The sequence below is a fragment of the Saccopteryx bilineata genome, chromosome 2 (genome assembly GCF_036850765.1).
Source record: "Saccopteryx bilineata isolate mSacBil1 chromosome 2, mSacBil1_pri_phased_curated, whole genome shotgun sequence".
NCBI classification, from domain to species: domain Eukaryota; kingdom Metazoa; phylum Chordata; class Mammalia; order Chiroptera; family Emballonuridae; genus Saccopteryx; species Saccopteryx bilineata.
In genome coordinates this window covers 298,396,601-298,416,861 of record NC_089491.1, presented here as the reverse complement: position 1 = coordinate 298,416,861, position 20,261 = coordinate 298,396,601, and the positions used below count along the sequence as shown (strand labels likewise).

General features: G+C 35.5%; 1 protein-coding gene across 3 annotated transcripts in view; it reads left to right on the top strand.

Annotated features, from left to right (window-relative positions):
- Positions 1 to 6,034, top strand: part of SYT14 (synaptotagmin 14) — a 214,534-nt gene extending 208,500 nt beyond the window's left edge. For all 3 annotated transcript variants that reach the window (XM_066261438.1, XM_066261440.1, XM_066261437.1), the window contains 2 exons: positions 327 to 516; positions 4,405 to 6,034. In XM_066261438.1, coding sequence (XP_066117535.1) covers positions 327 to 516; positions 4,405 to 4,718 — 504 coding nt within the window. In that variant the 3' untranslated portion in view covers positions 4,719 to 6,034. The remainder of the gene's footprint in view (positions 1 to 326; positions 517 to 4,404) is intronic.
- Positions 6,035 to 20,261: the final 14,227 nt, after the last annotated feature.

The following is a 20,261-nucleotide window of genomic DNA, read 5'->3' as shown; positions in this document are numbered from 1 at the left end:
AAGTCTTTATAAATAGTTTTTTACATTCAGAAAATAGTTCCAAAAATAGTTCACCTATGAGTTTAAGAGATTTAGTTCCTCTGATTTGTATATAAATATGCAGGGATTTCTAAAACCTCATATGTTACTATTTCTTTGACTGCTGTATAATGAAAAGAGATCCAAAGATTAAAATATGCTAGGAACAACATGTCTAATCTAGTGTTTTGGTATTTTGGTTGTAACTCTTATTTTTATTTTTATTTACCAGCCGAATTTCAATAAATACAGCATTAACAATGTATCTTTTTTACAAAGTACTCTAAAGACTTTGCTTTTGATTACAGGGCTGTGACTCCCAAATGAGCATGTCAGAAGTGTCCTGTAGTGGAAGTACATCCTCATGTCAGTCTCTTGAACATGGCTCAGTTCCAGAAATTCTCATTGGCCTACTTTATAATGCCACCACTGGAAGACTAGCAGCAGAAGTCATAAAAGGCAGCCACTTCAGAAACTTGGCAGCGAACAGACCACCCAGTGAGTGAAAATATATATTTTTTTTAATTCTGATGTTTTCTGCACTTATAGAAATCCCAGTGTTAAGGGGCTTCAATCCTATCATTTAGTCTTAACTGATCAAAATGAAATGGTATAATAATCATCAGCAAATGTTTCATGTTTTCTATTTCCATTCATTTGGGAAATAAGAAAACTTGATATTCAAAATATTAATTGTAAGGTATGGTATGAAGACTTAATTTTTCTAATGTCAGTGGAATACATTCTTCCTATCAGCCATTGTCTTTTAATGCCAGAAACAAGTTATAGGGTCTTTTAAAGTTAACAATATTTCACAAGTATGATCAGGAATATGTATAGTTATTGCTGTTAACAGAGATTGATGTGTTTTCTGTCTGCATGCAGAACTATAAACTAATGTATAAACTTCTATGTTTTTCTTTCTTTTCTCCCTTAACAATTTAAGAAGAAACTACTTTTTGTGCATTTTTCTTCCTTTAAAAGTATAAATCAGTATTAACACCAGAGTCTTTTCATAGATGGAATGTACTTTGGCTTTACCAGGACAAACAGAATAAGAACTATTTGGAGAGTTACCCTAAATGCTGGGAAGGGAAAGCTTGATGATGCACTGCACCTCTGCCCCATCTCTGTGCCCTCACCCTCCTCTCTCTTTCTCTCTCTCCCAGCTCATGGAGGTGAATTACGGGAGTACAGAGAAACTTTCATCTAATATATGCCCAAAACGATTTGTTTATATCTATGGAAACAAAGTAGGGAAAGTAGCAGTTTCTTTATACTTCTCTAAATTAAAACTGTTAATGCCCTAAACCAAAAACTTGAAAGGAAATTTTGAATAATAATAGCCACCTTAAATTTGTTTAAAGATTTCTCTCAGACTTACTTAAAGCAATCTTTTACTCCAAGTATAAAATAATTCTGGAAGCGGGGGGAAACTTTTTCCACCCTTGAATTAACTTCTAAAGGTCCTAAAAAAAAGTTTTTTTTCAATCAAAGTGAAAAATCTTAAAGATAGCCTGACTTGTGGTGGCACAGTGGATCAAGTGTCAACCTGGAACGTTCAGGTCGCTGGTTCAAAACCCCAGGCTTGCCTGGTCAAGGCACGGATGGGAGTTTATGCTTCCTGCTCCTCCCCCCTTCTCTCTCTCTCTAAAAATGAACAAATAAAAAAAAATCCTAAATACATATTTGGAAACCTTGCTTTTTACATATAACATGAAATGTATCCCTGAATACATTTCATCCCTGAATTCAAAGGCAGGGATACATTCTATCCCTGAATTCAAAGGCAGGACAAAATTATGTTTATATTTCTATCCTTGGACAAGTGACCTAACTCCCCTAAGATTGTTTCCTTATACATAAAAATCAAGGTTTTATCTCTCACAGGGTAACTGAGATTCAAATCAGATATAGGTACAAAAAAGAAGGATGGGATTATTATTGTCCCCTTTCTCTTTTCAGAAGAACTTTAGAGGGAGGAAAGAAACTAGAAGAAAGTTACTAAACAGCTCCTTGGTTATCTTCACTAATACACACTTAGGATGCAAACTCATAATGGACTGGAAAGTAACTTAAATGAGTGAAATTTGTAGATGAAAGATAAGGAGCATGGTGAGCCTCTGACAAATGGGGAGTGCACACCCTGCATTTAGCCATTCAGGTGGACAATTCTTTCTAACACTAACAGATAAGATACTCTTGGGGTTGCATTTAGCCACAAGCTATCACTTTGCCATTCATTCTTACTTTAGCTAATAGTTTAATTGTTTAATTGACATATTTAACTGGAGATGCTGAAAAGTATCTGAATGAAATATGTTTGCTTTTCTGTGCTTGTTCTACCCACTTTGAGAGGAACAATCACTAATCAGACCAATTCCAAATTCTAATCTTTAGTATAGTATGTTTAGCCAAATATAAGTCAACATTAAAATTATGCAGAATATTTATTAAATAAAATATAAGACAGTTTTATCAGTTCATCTTATACTGTATATATTACATAAGATTGTGACCCTTCATATATACCTAGGTACTAAGCTTTGAACTTTGTTATAGACTGGATAATTTATATTTTATCCAAAGAAGCAATAGCAATATTCAAGGGCAAAATTTTGGGTAGTTCTTTTATTTTTTGTAACTTAATTTTATGTTATATTAAGAGTATTAAAATTATTTTAAATATTAAATATTGCATGAATAAACTTAAAAATTTAGAAGAAGAATAATGATCCTATAATGACTTTTATTCAGTCTTTTATAGTCTGATAATTTGCATGATTCTATGTTCAATGTGCTTTAGACCAAGAGGCTATATATCTTTATAAAGATGTCCCCCTTAAAAATAGTGTAATTTTTGTTTAAGATTACACAATGATCTTAAATTCTCATTTCATGAATTTTACCCAACAACCCTTTTGTTCAACCCCCTACCTGAATTAAAATGCTAAAGTTTTGTGTTCTTCCACTCCAGTGAACAGTGTTTCCTCTTTAATTCTAACCTTTGACCCTCTTTCACCCAACAATTGACATCTGGTCATTATTTCTTTTACTGCTTTCCACCCCCTGTTGTCAGATGGACTGTTCTGTTGTCTAAAACACTTGATAGGTGGACAGGTTTATATAATCCGAGGTGAGTTCCTGTAGAGGCTAATTGGATGTTGTCTTTTCATGCAAAAACAAAATATCCTAAAACTTGCCAGCAGTGAAGCTGTCCACCATGTTGGTTTCAAAAAATGCACATTTATTATCTGTGGTACTTTAAATAAAACTAACTTAGACTGTATCTCTGATTATGGATGATGGTATTCAGAGTATAAAATAAGCAAAACTTTTTAAATTAAAGGGTTTTTTTTCACTCATTGTATTTTGATTCATACAACAATAGTTACTTCATTAGTAATTTGCAATTTTCATTAAAATTAATTGAAATTTTGATATGAAGTACACATGATGGATCAACATGCTGAAAGATCATTTGCATGAGTCAAAAGAACTTGGAAGCAGTTGTTTGAAGAGAGGGTTTATCTCCCAAATAAGCAAGTGATGAACTGTTATGTTTCACTTTGTACACTAAACATCACATCAGTTTTTTTATAATTCATGAAAATAGTTTAGATACCATACTTAAAATTTGGCGTTGAATTTTGTCAAAAAGGAATCCTATAGTATTTATTTTGACTATCCAAAAAGCACATTAAATGTACTCTTGCATGAAACAGGAGAAAGTTTTACTTGATTTGCTGAACATTGAGCCCTTAATGCATTTGGCTTCATTTTGGCCCTTAAATGGTTTTAAAGTATAATTAAAAACCACATCCATGCAGAGATTTTTTTGACATTCCATCCTAAGCTGTTTTGGTGTCATCTTTGCTTTCTTGTCTTCTTCTTTTTCTCTTTTCCATTTGCCTTCATTTCTATTTGTTTGTTTATTCTTATTCTCTCTGAGAACACAGTGGAATGCTTTACAGTGTTGTGGCTAATTGAGCTTGCTAAGTGTTTATCAATGCTATGACGTCCTGCTTAGTGAAGCTAAGTGGGGGTGGGATGGGCAGGGTGGTCGTGGGAGGTCAAGGCATGGATGGGAGGGTGGAGGAAGGATTATGAGGTATACCTTTAAATTCTAACTATAATGTAGAAATAGTGAGGTGAAGATACTAGTACCCCCAAAAGATTTTCTGCCTACTTAGCATTCTCTGTACCTGTCACATTTTATAAGCATCTACATCAAAATGGAATTAGTTGAATTTCAATTAAACATGGTATACACCATATCCTTATTAAGTGAAATACTTAATCTTCTCAGCAAAGCTTACAAGAAAGATGTTTTGAGTTTGCTTCAAATGATATTCGTGGTATGTTGTTGTTGTTTTTTTTCTATAGATACATATGTTAAATTAACTCTACTGAATTCCATGGGTCAAGAAATGTCTAAATGCAAGACATCCATCCGCAGAGGGCAGCCAAACCCGGTATACAAGGAAACTTTTGTTTTTCAAGTGGCCCTATTTCAGCTTTCTGATGTGACACTTATACTGTCTGTGTATAACAAGCGCAGCATGAAAAGAAAAGAGATGATAGGCTGGATTTCTTTAGGTCTGAACAGCTCTGGAGAAGAGGAACTCAATCACTGGACTGAAATGAAAGAGTCAAAAGGACAGCAAGTCTGTAGATGGCACGCGTTACTGGAGTCGTAATGATTAGAGCAAGCAATTGCCATTCCAGGCAGCGGTATATCCAATGACAACAGTATTGTTTTTACCTAGCCACCGTTAGAGGAGTTATTCTTTGAAGAATCATCTTCAACATTCTACCAAAATGTTTTAATTCTGTGGAAAGAATGTCTAATACTGACATAAATGAAGACAGGTTGTAACTCTGGTAGAGCTGTTTGGAAAGATGAAAAACTCACATCATCGTTAAACTAAGTCCTCCAGCGCTTTAAGAACATGCTTTTTGGGTTCAAGTTAATTTTACTTTAGCAAAAAGAGCTAATCATTTCATGAAAAAATAAAAAATAAGTGATTTTTTTTAATTAGAATTTTTAGTTGCAACACTATTTTAGTATCACTGTTCATATTATCCTGAAAGCATAATTGACTGGCTTGTCCCGGTTGTTTGAAATATGAGAAAGTAGTTCTCCAACTCTTACTATAAGTCATAGCTGATGTTGAAGAGTTTCAATCATGCTGAAAATTATTTTATTTCAGATATTTTCCCTCATAAAGGCATTTTTAATATGTTATTTTTAAAACTCGTTTCTTCATTTGCCTCTGCTTTTGCCTGATCCAAAGAGACCAAGTCACTGTACTGGTCCCTTGCAAGTCTTCTAGACAGGTTGTACTGTAGAACTATGTAACTTTCTGTTGAAAGCACTTCCTGTATTCTTGTATTCCAATGTAGGAAGCTAATAGAACAGGACCTTACTTTAAATTTTCTTTCACTGATTGACTCTTTAAAATTGTAGTAATGTGCAAAAACATTTTTTACAAACTAAAAAAATATAGTCAATAAGCTGTTGAAGATGAAAGACAGTTTACGTTAAAGAAAACTTTAATGATCTGCTTTGAGTATTTAGTAACCAGCACTGCGTAAAGCAGGTAGGATTCAAATAAGAAACCGTTCTCTCTAAATCCTCTTCATTCATTCCTGCTCTACTTTGTATTTGTGATATGAAGACTCTCCAGTTCTTGGTTTGAACCAGAACATCATGTTCAAAACAGTTCTGAAATTCCTTATGCAGTTTCTAGTGACTTGTGGCTAGATTTTTTATGAAATTTATAGATATATTCTTCAACGTGATGTCATCCTGTGCCTTTCACGTAAGTTGAATTTGCTCATACAGCTTGAAAGTTGTATTTGCAAAATTAGGCCTTCGATTTTTATAAATGAAAGATTCCTCAGAACAGTGTCACAAGCTCTTTATTTCCTCTGAAGTATATAAAAGTTGTAAAATGTGCTGTTTTTTAAATCGAAAGGCATTTTCATTTGCTGTTTTTATATTTAGAAACTAATCAGGAATATTATAAGCTGTTTTCTTTTTAATTTTGCTTCTTACCCAATATATAATTTTATGCATATACTTTACTAAATAGAACATGTTTTGTATATATGGAAAATATTTTTTCTCTTTCTAATTTCTAGTTAAACTAGACAAAAACATTCTATTTGCCAATTACTAAAAAGAAGTATGTCATTGTTCCTAGTCCCAACTAAGTACTATATATAATTATAAACTAAGACTTGTTATTACCATAATATCAAAACCATACATAGATATTATTTCACCATGGCTGTACTGAAAGGCCTTAAAAGAAACCCAAGAAGACAGTGAACTAATATATTTTTAGTTTGAAAAATGGCAGCTCTATGCATTCATACACATGAATTATAAAATAAAATACAAGTGCTATATTGGGTGACATGAGATTTAAGAATGTATATTATACAGTTGCGTTAAAGGGAAAAATTCATTCTTTTATTGTTATATTTTTTCCAGGGATTTTTATAAACAAGTTAGGTTACAAAGTTAGAACATGAGTCAGATGGCATGATATCTCATGTAAGTAAGTATTTCAGCAGCAATATAGAAGAGATTTGGGGGGAATGTGGATTTTACTGAGAAGTTGGAGTTAGGCATTTGATACTGTTAGGCATCTATCTGTTCTGGCTTTGACACAGTTGACTGCATTGCTAACTGGGATCTTCCTAATAAAAGGAGTTATCAGTCTTATTTGTAGCTGTAAGGAAGCCTAATCACATACATTATAAAACCAGCTTGGTGCTTTTTCCTTCCACGAGAAAAAGACCTAACTAGCTGTTATTTGTTAAATCTGTCTTCAAACTCTGCCCAGAAGTGTGTGTGTGCTCTAAATACATCCTGAGGGATTTGCCTGGTATAAGTATCAAATCCAGTATGGCCTGAAAATTAACAATTTTTAAATTTTTCAAGGAACAGCCGTCTTTATCCCAGCTACCAAGTCCTCATAGATTATGAATTATGTGGGTCTGTGTACACATGCACATGCCTGCACACATACACACTGTGCATACACACACACATGCACATATGTAAAGGTGAAGGTGCCCTGTCTTTTTCAGATACTAAACAAAAACACCTTTATCAAGTTTATTGAATATTTTTCTCCTGTACATATATTCACTAGAAATTTGGTTCCGGGTGCTATTTGCTGCCTTTCTCCTCCACACACAGCAAAATATTTATCTTTTTGTCCTGTGATTGACACAACTTAGAGTAATTACTTCCAAAAGTTTGTCTATTCTTTTAGAAAAACACTAAATAAGGCTCAAGAGACCCACTTCACTCTACTGTATCTAATGTATAAGGTAGTGCTGCTGCTCTTTTGTGTGCTTGAAATTGCATGAAAGCTTAAAGGAAATATCTTGTATCTCATAATTACAGTGAATAAGGGCCTACTGGTGGGCAGCAGGTGTTATCTCAGAAACTTGACAAAGACAACCCACTTTCTTTCTGTTCTCTTAAAGTCCCCTAAGTTTTATAATAAAATGAGATAGTCCAAATATGACAATTGGCTGGCATTCATGTAATTCTTGAGCCTGGAATTACAGATTTTGTCTCCCAAATGAGTTGTAAAATGCATGTTTATTACTGCCCAGGAAACAAAGTGTGTTTCAGTAAAGAATTTTAGTGTAATAATCCTTGCACCCTTCAGAAGCTTTATTCTACAATCGTCTGTACTGTCCACATTTTGTGTGAAATCTATTTACAAATTTTCTTACTAGGCATTTAGCGAATTCTCGGTAATGTTGTATTTAGTGACAAAAATAATAAATTGGACCACAGTTTTGAAAAAGAAAAACCAATGAGAAAATCTCTGTAGTACCCCGATTGATATTGAAGTATTGCTCCTGGTAAGACAGTCTCATCCAGCCTAGTGCAGATGCCTTGGGCTATACGTTAAATTATTTTCTTGATACCATCATCATTTTCATTTCACCTTTCAATCAAATCAAGTGTAATCAGTGATCGCAAAGTAAGATATCAGCAATAGAGGAGGAATAGAATTGTGGGAGTTCTTCAAGATAAAGTTGGAGACCAAATGGTATCACAGTTTTTCAAATAAAATGAGAGATAAGTTATATGAAGATGTAAATTTTAGATGAATTAAGAACACTAATCACCAACAAATTTTGTTGAAGGTGTTTATCCAGATATGAAGAAATGACACAAATCCAGCTGCATAAAATTGCCACTTTCCTACATAGACTGGTCAATTCACAGAGATTTTTTTTATTGATAATTGTTATTCAAAACGTTTTCTTTTTTTCCCATTCACTGTCCCCAGTTCATCCATGGCCAGTAGTGGAGAGAGCCATCAGTACCACCGTCACCAACAGAACTCAGTACTGAGCACAAAGCTGAACATGTTAAGAAGCATTTTCAAAAATTATTTTTAAGACATCCTGTGTCCCCCAAAATGCATAATAATGATGATGGTAACTGCTATAATTTAATAAGATCTAGCACAATAATTTATTATTTTGTTTGATTCTCACAACAGTACTATAAGTAATATTATCAACATGTTATAGATGAAGAAACTGCAGCATAGACATTGAGCAGATTTACCCAAGATCATCCAGTAAGTAAGCAATAGAAGTGGAATTGGAACCCAGGTAGAAATTACTCTAGAAACCATACCGTGCGTCTTGCAGCTGCACCCCTCTTTACTGGTTGCAAGAAAAACAGAATAGCATTACATCCATCAGTAACCCCACCCACCTCAGTTGAATGACAGAACTATTCAATAGATAAAAGAAGGAAAAAACAGAGCTTGGGAAAGAGACATACAAGACAAAAGGAAAAGATGATTAGAGATTGTTTTTCTTCTTAGAACACAAATGGTACTTTTGTGTCATATTTGTAGCTGATTCTGATTGAGGATTTAATTTACTCTGCCAGTTTAGCCTATACTTATATTCTGAAAGTGTATTAATCTACTTGTGTACTTTTTCTACTTGTATACTTTTGGAAATCCAAGATACTCTAATTGTATATGGTCACCTTTCTACCCTATGAAGTGGCTAGCCTGTATCCATTAGCCCATAACTTGCCTTCAGCAGTGGTGAGAGGACAGACTCCCGTGCTCTCATTGCAATTTTCTTTGTTTCTTCTGTACCCTTTATTAAGGTTTGAGTGGATTGCAGTACGTGTGTTTCTCTTTTCCCCTCCATAGTAGTTAATGCTTTGTCTTATTACCTTTATGTGCCCCTTACTCATAGTAGGCACATGATAAATCCTGAGCTGAACTAAAATTCCTGTGGAAGAAATCAATACTGTTATATAAGTCTTGTCTTAATGAATCTTGTGTTATGCAAGGATTTATTTATTCCTTCATTTTATATATGTCAATAGAGTACCTACTATGTGCCATGTGTTATTCCACGTGTTACAGATACCGAGATGATAAATTGGACAAAGTCTTTGCCCTTGTGGAGCTTGCATTCTAAGGTAGGAACATAGCCACAGACTGATACAAGTTTAATGAGTAGAGAAGTGCATTGTGGAGTTCAGAAAAATCTTTCTGGAGAAAATAATCCCTGAGTTGGATCTAAAAGAACAACTGTAGATTTAGACTCCCATCTGGAAACATATTCTCTCCAAAGGCAAAATTTAAAACAGTGGTTCCCAAACTATAGTATATCTAAGAATTACTCCGAGAGCTTGATTTGTATACCAAGGTCCCCTCTTCACAAATTCCATTTCATTTGCCCTGAGCTGGAGGCCAAGAATCTACATACTATTAAGCCCCACAGAAAACCTGTCTGAAATTATTGAGCTCATGGTAGAGCAAGGATTGATAGTAATGTTCCAGTGCACATAGAGATCTTTAAGTGTGATAGTGATAAATAAGAGTGAGGTTAAAACTAGTATTGCACTGGTGATCTGACTTGCACTTCCTTAAACAGAAAGATATTTAATGAAAAAAATTAAAAGCAATTATGAGTGCTACATTCACATTCAACATAACTTTTTCAGAGTGTTCTATGGTATAATAAATTCTATTATGTAGGTTTTATGATTCCTGAAAATTCCTTTGGATTATTGTTCAAGTATTTCCAAGCTAGCTTTACAATGATAGATATATTGAGCCTCAATAAGATAAAGAGAGAGTCCGTGAAGGTCTTTATCTTGAACATCTCTGTGAGTATTCTAAATGAAATAGGACTGACCTTGAAGTAAATGTGTAGTAACAGCTATCGGCGGGGACATTTTCCATTCTTGTGTATAGTAAGCTTTCTTGCCTTTTATCATCATCTTAAACGGCTTCCTCGTCATTACACTTATCAGATGAACTTCATTCCTGGATTCTTCACTCACAGTACTGGTGTTTCTGTCACCGCTGCTCAAATCTCTGTTTCCATAATTTTTTTGCTCTATTTTAGGGTCTTTTATTTCAAATAGCAAGTTAATACAGCAACCTCAGGCCCTCCTCTTTACCTAAGAGTAAAGGCTGTGGGTAAGGTTTATCCGAGTTTCTATTTTCTCTCATCTCAAATGTAGCCATACCTCCTCTCTAGTGTACTATTTTGCATTTTGAAAGGTCCTTTTTCCAATAAAGATCTGTGATCAACCCACTGTGAAGTTGACTATTTGAAATAATATGGTATGGAACTAGGCTGTTTTTGTGACCGCTGCTGTATCGTTGTGTTTGCTTTGGCTATATATAGCTTGAGATCTGGTTAATATAATCTTAGTATGGAGGAGGTCGATAGACTGCAATTAGCTAGCACATTATCAAAAACGATTGCAAGAATCTTGTTCTTGTATCTCTCTGTTTAGACAAGCATGTATCTTTTTATTGAGGATCTGACAACAACTAGGTCTAATGTTAATTCATTCACACCAGATTTATTGATTTTAGTGAGAGAGAGGAAGGGGAACAGAGAGAGAAAAAGAGAGAGAGAGAGTTAGGAACAATGAACTGTTCCTGTGTGCCCTGACCAGAAGCATGTACCTTTTTAAACGTACTTTCTTTCTTCCTTTCTGCCTTTTTTTTACCCACTGCTATTCATATACATTCATGCTAGATACTAGACTCACTCCATCACAGCTGAATAATACCTATCAAAAGTGATATCCTGGCTTTTTTCTCTTAATCACGTGGACTCGTCAGCAGGGAGGACCAGAAAGGTTTCCCCAGAGATGAGAGAGAGAGAGAGCAAAGCATTATGCTCTTTAGCATTAGAGGTTTATTGTTGCTTTTGTGATTATCATTGTTGTACCCTTATCTTGAATGATATGAAGTACCCTAATTCTGTATCATGTTGTATGGGTTGGAAACAGAAGGAAACTTGATAATTAACAAAAATTTGGCGTGATTCCTTTTTTTTGTTTGTTTCATTTTACTGAATCACAGTTTTTCTTTTTTTTATATTTAGAAAATTAAATTTAGCAGGGTGACATTGATCAACAAGAGTATAGAGATTTTGGGTAAACATCACATCATTTGGACAGTCGATTATGTTGCATATCCATCACCCAAAGTCAAACCATCCTCCGTCACCCTATATTTGTCCCTCTTTATACCCTTCCCCCAATCTCCTTCCCCCTTCTCTCTCCCCACCCCCTCCCCCTAGTAACCACTGCACTCTTATCTGTGTCCATGTGTCTCAATTTTGTATCAAGTGTGACATGATTTTATTATAGAATTTCAACCTTAGTACATAAAAATTTCTAATTAATTTTGAGAACAAAGTCATTATTACTTTGTCAATAGTTTTTCAAGATTTTTGACATGATTTCAGTGTTAGATTGACAGTCTGTATCTTAAATTGTCCTATGATTTGGGGGCCCTTTTCGCCCTTTATTATTCTGATTACTGTTTGATATTTGAGTTTGTCTTTTACATATTCAGGACTACTTTTGAAAGAGAAACCTTAACACCATTTTGTTTATGCCTTTAACTCGTGATCTCTCACCTGACATTTACTGTACTTAAAATGAACACACAGTAGATGAAATATAATATGCCATTATACACCAAAAAAATAATTTTCTGAAATGTGTTTATATAGTCAGATATTGCTAGAATGCTTATTTCCATAAATCTAAGCAGTTAATACTAAATATGACTATTTTGTTTAATGAGAAAATAGGAATTCCCCCTTATTCCTGAGACTTGTTTCCCTTGCCTTTCACATCCATTGAAGGGGAGGATTGGCTGGGACCTCTTACCAACACTTCACTGATCGGTTTCTGAGTGTGCTCACCTCCTCAGGATGCTGTTTTCAGTAACAACCAAACTTTTTATACCCTCAGGATAGGTTCGAACCAGAGATTCCTGTTCATAACCCCCATTACTGCTGAAAGAAGTACATGAGCACCACTAGGAGGAAAGATCCATAACGTGTCAAGAATCAGTATCCTAGAGCCCTGGGTAGAGTGGAGGCTTTAATACCTAAATGTGACTTCAGCCATAGTGGAGTAGAAGCCAGTTTCTTGGAAATGAGAGTTTAGGTCCTTTTATCCAAAATTTTCTCCTTTTGTCTTCTCTTTCCCTCCTGTAGCTTACACTTAGTCTTTTAAAAACTTTTGTAAGGAAGCCTTAAAAAAACCTGGTTTTAAATTTTTCAAATGTTCTTAAGCATGCAATTTCATAAAAAGGAAACCGAAATCAATACCCTAGAATCATAGGAAGCCTTATGAGGGGAAGGGCCAGGGATGGTGTTTGTTGCTGTTTGGGGGCACTCTTTTGGATAAATATTGGGAATATTTACAACATTCTGTACTTAAGTCACATTTGTTTTGTGAGGGGAGACCAGGGTACCTTTTGCATATAAATTGGCTCTCTTAGTATTTAAATATTTTTAATCAATTATTTGAAGGACAGCTAGAAAATAATGGTGGTACTTCAAACACTATTTTGAAATTGCAAATACTTTAAGAATGAATTAAGAAAATTTCCAGTGATAGGTTGTATTACATAATTAATTTAGAATTTTTCTGCCTAACTTTATTGAGATGACTTTTGTTTTTATAGTGAAAATAATAGAGTGGCAACAATTTTGAGGAATCTTTAAAGCTGTCACAGAGGGACTGACAAACTTTAGATTTTTACTAGAATTTTAAAATAAGAAAGTATATCAATATCCTCAGTTCAGTTAGTCCTGATGAAGAATAGTCATTATATGAGTTTTAAAGGTCTGATAAATGCTGGATCTATTCTTTTTCTAAAACTCATGATGTCTAACTGCTCAGTACTCTTGCATTGTGTTTTATTTTTCAAATAATGGAATATGGAAAATTCAATAGTGGAATCTTTTCTTCACTATCCCTTTATTTTCCTCCCTCCCTTCTCTTCCCCCTTCCTTCCTTCCTTCCTTCCTTCCTTCCTTCCTTCCTTCCTTCCTTCCTTCCTTCCTTCTTCATTATTTTGAGGCAAGAAGGTTCCTTAATAGTAGTGTTTCTACGGAGCTTTCTTACTTATTTTTCTAATAATGGATGTAACAGTGTGATGAAGTTTAATTGCTCTGTGAGCAAAACTCTATGAAACAACCTGAAGAAATGCACTACTGTTTACCATTTCCTTCCGTCTGAAACTGTCTGAACCATATTTTCCAGTGACTCCATGACATTAATGGACCTTAGTAATATATACGAGTGTCTGTATGGTTATCAGTAGTGTTGTATTATTGTCACATTAATATGCATTTTTGCTCAAAAATATAAACAGATGTGTGTGTGAAACAACTCATTTTCTAAAATGATCATATATGTAACTATTTTCATGGAATTGGAAATGTGCTGTATGTTGCATTTTATTCTCACGTATACTTTTCTACTATTATATACACCGATTGTCTCGGTGCCCTTTCCTTTTGTATAATTGTATTACAAGAAGAAATTACTGACCTCTGTGTAAACCCTGTAAAAACTGTTAAAATTATTAATCCAAGGAGATTTTAATGGCATTTGAATTTTCCAGAAAATAAATTTATGCGTGGGTTAAAAATTACCTTTTTTTACCTTTCTGTAAGAAATCTCTTCACATTTTAGTATTCATTAGTAATGGGTAAGCATCTGACTTCTGATAATGATACACAAAAATCAGCCCTAATTTTTATCATTGATAAATAAGTGTTAATCTGACTACATAAAATAAAATAATTTAGATTTCATAGCAAACATCAGAGGGATATATGCAAATGGTATTAGGTTCTCAAGTTGGAAAAGAATCTTATTTAAATGTGCTATGAGATACTGCTGTCAAAATGTTTGAGTCATATTATTTTCCTTACTCTAAGTCAAATCTGACCACCAAAGAAAATAAACTACAAGTTTAAATATTTTAAAATAATCTTAAGTTTCATAAATAAGCCAACTCTGAAAATAAGTAGCTTTAAAATGATCTAGGTTTCTTTAGTGAGAATATGAATATGAATACAATGTTATCTGGCTGGCTCTTTCATTTAATGTGAATTTGTCATGATTCAAGTTAGTATTGGGATTCTGTGTAAAACAAAATCATTTTCTGTTTGGCAATAGTAGCTTGCTGATTTTAATTTTTTAATTAGGTAGCTACTGTATTGTTCCCAAAGACCTCGAGTTTAGATATTTTTAATTCTTCTTTTTTAAAAAAATGTATTTGTTGATTTTAAAGTGAGAAAAGTGGGGGAGAAAGAGAAACAGCAATTGGTTGTTTTACTTATCCATGCATTTATTGGTTGACTCCTGCATGTGCCCTGACTGGGTCTCGAACCCACAGCCTTGGTGTATCAGGAGAATGTTCTAACCAACTGAGGTACCAGCCAGGACATATTTCATTACCATTTTATTTCCAGCGACAAAGACTTATATTGATAATAACAAATTGAATTAGAACTATTTTCCATATTATAAATAATTTACATTTTTGTTGCTCTAAAACTGACAGAAATCAAAGTTGCTACATTATCTAATCTGATTACCTTTGAACCCTTAGTTCCATAAACCAATCAGAAGCCATTTTTAATTCACTTATTTTAGAGTAGAGCACCAGCACCCGATTGGTCTGGTCTAACTTTTTTCTTTTTTTAATGATTGTTTGTACTGGAACACAGCCGATAAACAGGATACTTCTAAATTTAAAGAATTTGTATTCCTTCCCAGGATACAAATTTCTGCTGAATTCTTCCTTTCTTTCAAACATTTTGGACTTCCATTATCAAGGTATTTCAGCAAAAATAGTAGACTTGCTTATGAGTTTACTCTGAAAAATGTCACATGCATCTGGGTCATGGCTTACTGTCTTCCACAGAACTACAATAGATATAAAGTGAAATTTCAGCAGAAAATAGGAACATCTACATTCTAACTAGTAAATCATAAATTAGCATTTTTATTGTTTACAGGGGGACTTAGCTAGTTTTTCATTATACTGTTTTATGCTTAAGATGATGTTTAAATTGCAGACTGATTGTAAATCCATTGATCTCCAATTTGCAAAATAACTTGTCAACTTTTTCTTTCCATAGATTATCAAAATTTTTCATGATGTTCCCCATTTGAAAATAAAGCCATTCCCAGTTTTAAAATAAAAGGTCTCAATAAAATATTATTTTTCTTGATTAGTACTTTATAATGAATTATAATAGTATAATAATACAGTAAATATCTCTACATAATTAAATGCCAAATAAATGGAGACAAGTTGTATAAGGATCTTATAAACTTTTACTAATTAGTAATAGAAAACATGAAGTCTTGTTTTCAGTTGGCATAAGAAAAGTAAATCAAGAGAAAAACCTAAAAAAATACTTTTGATATGTGGTAGGAACTGCTCACTCTTTAGCAAAATCTATGTTTTTTTCTTCTTTTTGGTCATCTGGCTAGCTTGTATTTCTCAGCTTCCCTTGAAATTAGGTATGGCCACATGACCAAGATTTGGCCACTGTAATATAAGCAGAGGTGATATTCATCCATTTCAGGGAAGCTTTCTAAAAAGCAAATGGACACACCCTTCTTTCACACACACACACACCCCACTGGATAATGAAAGCTGAGGGAATGGTAGAGCCACAGGTTGGAAAGATCCTGGGTCCTTGAATCACCTCACAGAAGAGGGACAAGCAGATATCATCATCTGCCTCGGAATGTAAACATAAATGAGAAGAAAACCTTATATTTTAGGCATCATACATTTTAGACTCTATTTGTTACTGCAAACAATTGGCACCAAGAAAAATAGTGGGGCCTTCCACTGGGGTTCTGGAAGAATGAAAACCCATACTATGTAATCTGGCATAGCAGCTGCAGTGAGGACATAATACAGCAGGCGGCTGGAAAAAACTAACCCATGTAATGCAAAGCATTTGATAAAATAGTTGCCTGTTACATTTGGAAGGCGGTCACTGTGACTACTGATCCTGTAGTTTAGGGGATGTGGATACAAGGAACCAGGCAGCAGTGTATTTGGTATGTTTTTTCCTAAAAGACATTACAAGACAGCAGTAAATTTAATCAAGAAGTATATGGTTTTCAAGCAGATATTGAAGGGAATGGAGAGAGCCCAGAGTTTGTGTTAGGGATTTGAAAAGTCTGGTGCTTCTGATATTTTACTTCTGAAACCTATATAACAATTTTTTTTTTGTATTTTTCTGAAGCTGGAAACGGGGAGAGACAGTCAGACAGACTCCCACATGCGCCCTACTGGGATCCACCCGGCACGCCCACCAGGGGCAAAGCTCTGCCCACCAGGGGGCGATGCTCTGCCCCTCCGAGGCATCGCTCTGCCACGACCAGAGCCACTCTAGCGCCTGGGGCAGAGGCCAAGGAGCCATCCCCAGCGCCCGGGCCATCTTTGCTCCAATGGAGCCTTGGCTGCGGAAGGGGAAGAGAGAGACAGAGAGGAAGGAGGGGGGTGGAGAAGCAAATGGGCGCTTCTCCTATGTGCCCTGGCCGGGAATCGAACCCGGTTCCCCCGCACGCCAGGCCGACGCTCTACCGCTGAGCCAACCGGCCAGGGCCCTATATAACTTTATTAATTAATGTCACCCCAATAAATTCAATAAAAATGTTAAAAGAAGGCCCTGGCCAGTTGGCTCAGTGGTAGAGTGTCGGCTGGTGTGTGGATGTCCTGGGTTCGATTTCCAGTCAGGGCACAAGAGAAGTGCTCATCTGTCCATCTGCTTCTCCACCCCTCCCCCTCTCACTTCACCTTTCTCTCTCTCTCTCTCTATCTATCTATCTATCTCCTTTCCTCCCCTCTTGCAGCCATGGCTCAATTGGAGTGAGTTGGCCCTGGGCGCTGAGGATGTCTCCATGGCCTCTGCCTCAGGTGCTAAAAAATGGCTCTGGTTGCAACTGAACAAGAGCCCCAGATGGGCAGAGCATCACCTCCTAGTGGGCTTGCCTGGTGGTTCCCAGTTGGGGCACATGTGGAATCTGTCTCTGCCTCTCAGTAAATAAAAATAAAAAAAAGTTATAAGAAAAAAAGAAAAGTCTACTGCTCGTGAACCCCAAATAGTAAGATTTAAGACTAGAAAGAATTTTCAGTCAGAAGGCCTAGTGACTGCTCAGCTAAACGAAGGTGCAAAAAACCATGTGGCAAAGATCAGAATCTTCAGTGTTGCCTCCTTATTTCAGAGGAACTCAAGGTAAACTTGATTCCTATGAAGCAAACTATAAATGTTGTATAGTCCCCAAGAAAGAAAGGATTCTCAACACAGACTTCAAATGAAAATGTAGCATAGAAAGGAAAAGGAAAACCTTCCCAGAGTTAGCGCAAGGTACCCCAGAGAGAATAATGGATAAGGGAATAGACCCAGAGTAAATCGAAACTCCTTTCCCAAGAGAGAAGTTGCAGTTCTTTGCTGTAAGTCAATGACTGCTGTCTGTTTCTCATTCTTTTCCCTTTCAAACGAGTGTAGCTATCCACTCCCGGCTTGACGCTGTATTTGGTGGAAGTTAGGGAGCAGGTAACTTGTCTTTAAATTTCCAGGTCACTGTACTTGAAAAGGCTGCAATAATTAGATGGGACTTGAAGTTGTCTTCCTTAGGGAGAAAGTAAGCTATTAACAAAAACTTTGTTCTCCTCTTCCTAGATACATTCTAGACTACATTTCCCAGCCTCTCTTGCATTTCTTATAAAACTTTGTGGCCATCTGACCAAGTTTCAGCCAACTGGAATGTGAGTGGAAGTAATGTATGTCATTTCTAGGTCAAATGCGTCCTTCAGTTTCTTTCCCCAACCATTATCTGGTCACAGATGATGACAAGTGCCCAAGTTGATGATGGAGCCACAAGATAAAAGGAGCCTAGGTTTAGAAATCCCTGTTCAGGAATCATCTTCTCACCAAAATAGCTTCTTCAACACGTTACATGAGCAAAAAATAAATTTCTGCATATTTGAGCTGTTAACAACTTTGAGCCTATTTTGTTCCTGCAGCACCTGCCTTATCCTAGTAGGTAAACTCAGGAATTTCCAGCCTGTAACTGATGGAAGTCTAGAAGGCACTATAGCCAAAAGGACCAAACTGCTATACATACAAAGAAGGACAAAGTCTGACACCCGTTTGGGGAATAAAATGAAAGAATGAGGTGGGTCTCAGGAGCCCCACTTGCCAGCACTGCCTGAAGAAATTATTTTAGGAATGGGTTTGAAGTTGAAGGCTGTTAGAGTCAAAATACTTGAATATCCTACATGACCAAACTATTGAAAAGAGAAGTAAGTTTAACTGTGAACCAAGAGGTGAGATGAGGTGATGGGTTGAAAGCCAGAAAAGCAACCATTGATAAAACTTAAGCACCAAACCTAGAGACAGAACTGAAGCAGTAAGAATATTGGAGGGCAAGGAGAGGAAGAAATCAAGCAGTGAAATTAAACAGTTAAAATAAGGACACCAGAAACATGAGGGACAAGATGAGAGCCAGAGTGTTAAAACAAAACCACCAACAACAAAATCCACTTGAATTCAGTCTAGAGACTTTTGGATTTATCCCTATAAGGTTTAGAGTAGATGAGTGAGTTAAGAAGGCTAGTCTATTAGAGGATAAGAACCAGGGAAGATTGTTCGGAAGCTATTTTTAAAATCCAGATGTTTAAAAACGTTAAGTGACTAGATATGAGGTAATACCAGGAGCTTAGATTAGGTGGGTAAAGAATTTTTTTTTAATGAGATTGGTGAGACATTGTAAAGGGCTTAGTGACTAATTGGGGGAGAAGTTCATGAGAGAGGATGAAATTGGAGTGGATTAAAGTAGCAGGTGAGTGAGGAATGGTGCCACCAGACAAAGGAGTCCAGAGAAGCTGGGTTTTTAAGAGTTGGTTTTAGCTCTGTTGACTTTCACATGTCACTCTGTGGAAAATGTCCATGAATTAGAAATGAAGGATTGAAATTTAGGGGAGAGATAAAGGCTCTGGGAATCGTGCAAAGCCCAAGAATGACTAAGTCACAGAAGCCAAGAGCCATCACTTCCTCTCACTGACATGTGAGTTCCCTGATGGCAGAAACTATTTTGTTCGCAACTGCATTCCCAGTGCCTGGAACAGTACCCAGGGCATAACAGTATGTATCTTATGTCCTGTGACCTTGCTACATACTTGCTTATTAGTTTGGGGAGGGTTTTGTCGGGGTTTTTTGGTTATTTGGCATTTTCTATGAACACAATCATGTCATCTGCAAAGAAAAACAGTTTTATTTTTCCTTTCCCAATGTTTATATATATTTTATTTCTTCTTCCTTACCTATCGGACTAGCTAAGACCTCCAGTACAACAGTGAATAGCAGTGATGACAGAGAACATCGTTGTCTTGTTCCCAATCTTAGAGGGACAGCATACAGTTTCCTACTATTAAGTATGTTAGCTGTAAGCTTTTTTATAGATGTTCTTTATCAAGTTGTGAAAGTTTCCCTTTTATTCCTAGTTTTCTGAAAATATTATTTAATATGTTATAGCTAAATATAAAATTTTCTGAGTTTATTATGAATAATAGGTGATGAATTTTGTCAAATGCTTTTCCTGCATTGACTGATAATGATCATATGATTTTTCTTTTTTAGCCTGTTGAAGTCATGGATGATACTGATTTTCTAATGTTGATTCAGCCTTGCATACCTGGAACAAATTTCCCTTGGTCGTGGCGTATAATTTTTGTTAGACTGTTGTAGTCTACTTGCTAATATTTTGTTGAGGATTTTTGCATCTATGTTCACAAGAAACATTGGTCTATAGATTACTTCTTCGTAATGTCTTTACTTGGTTTTAGTATTGGGAT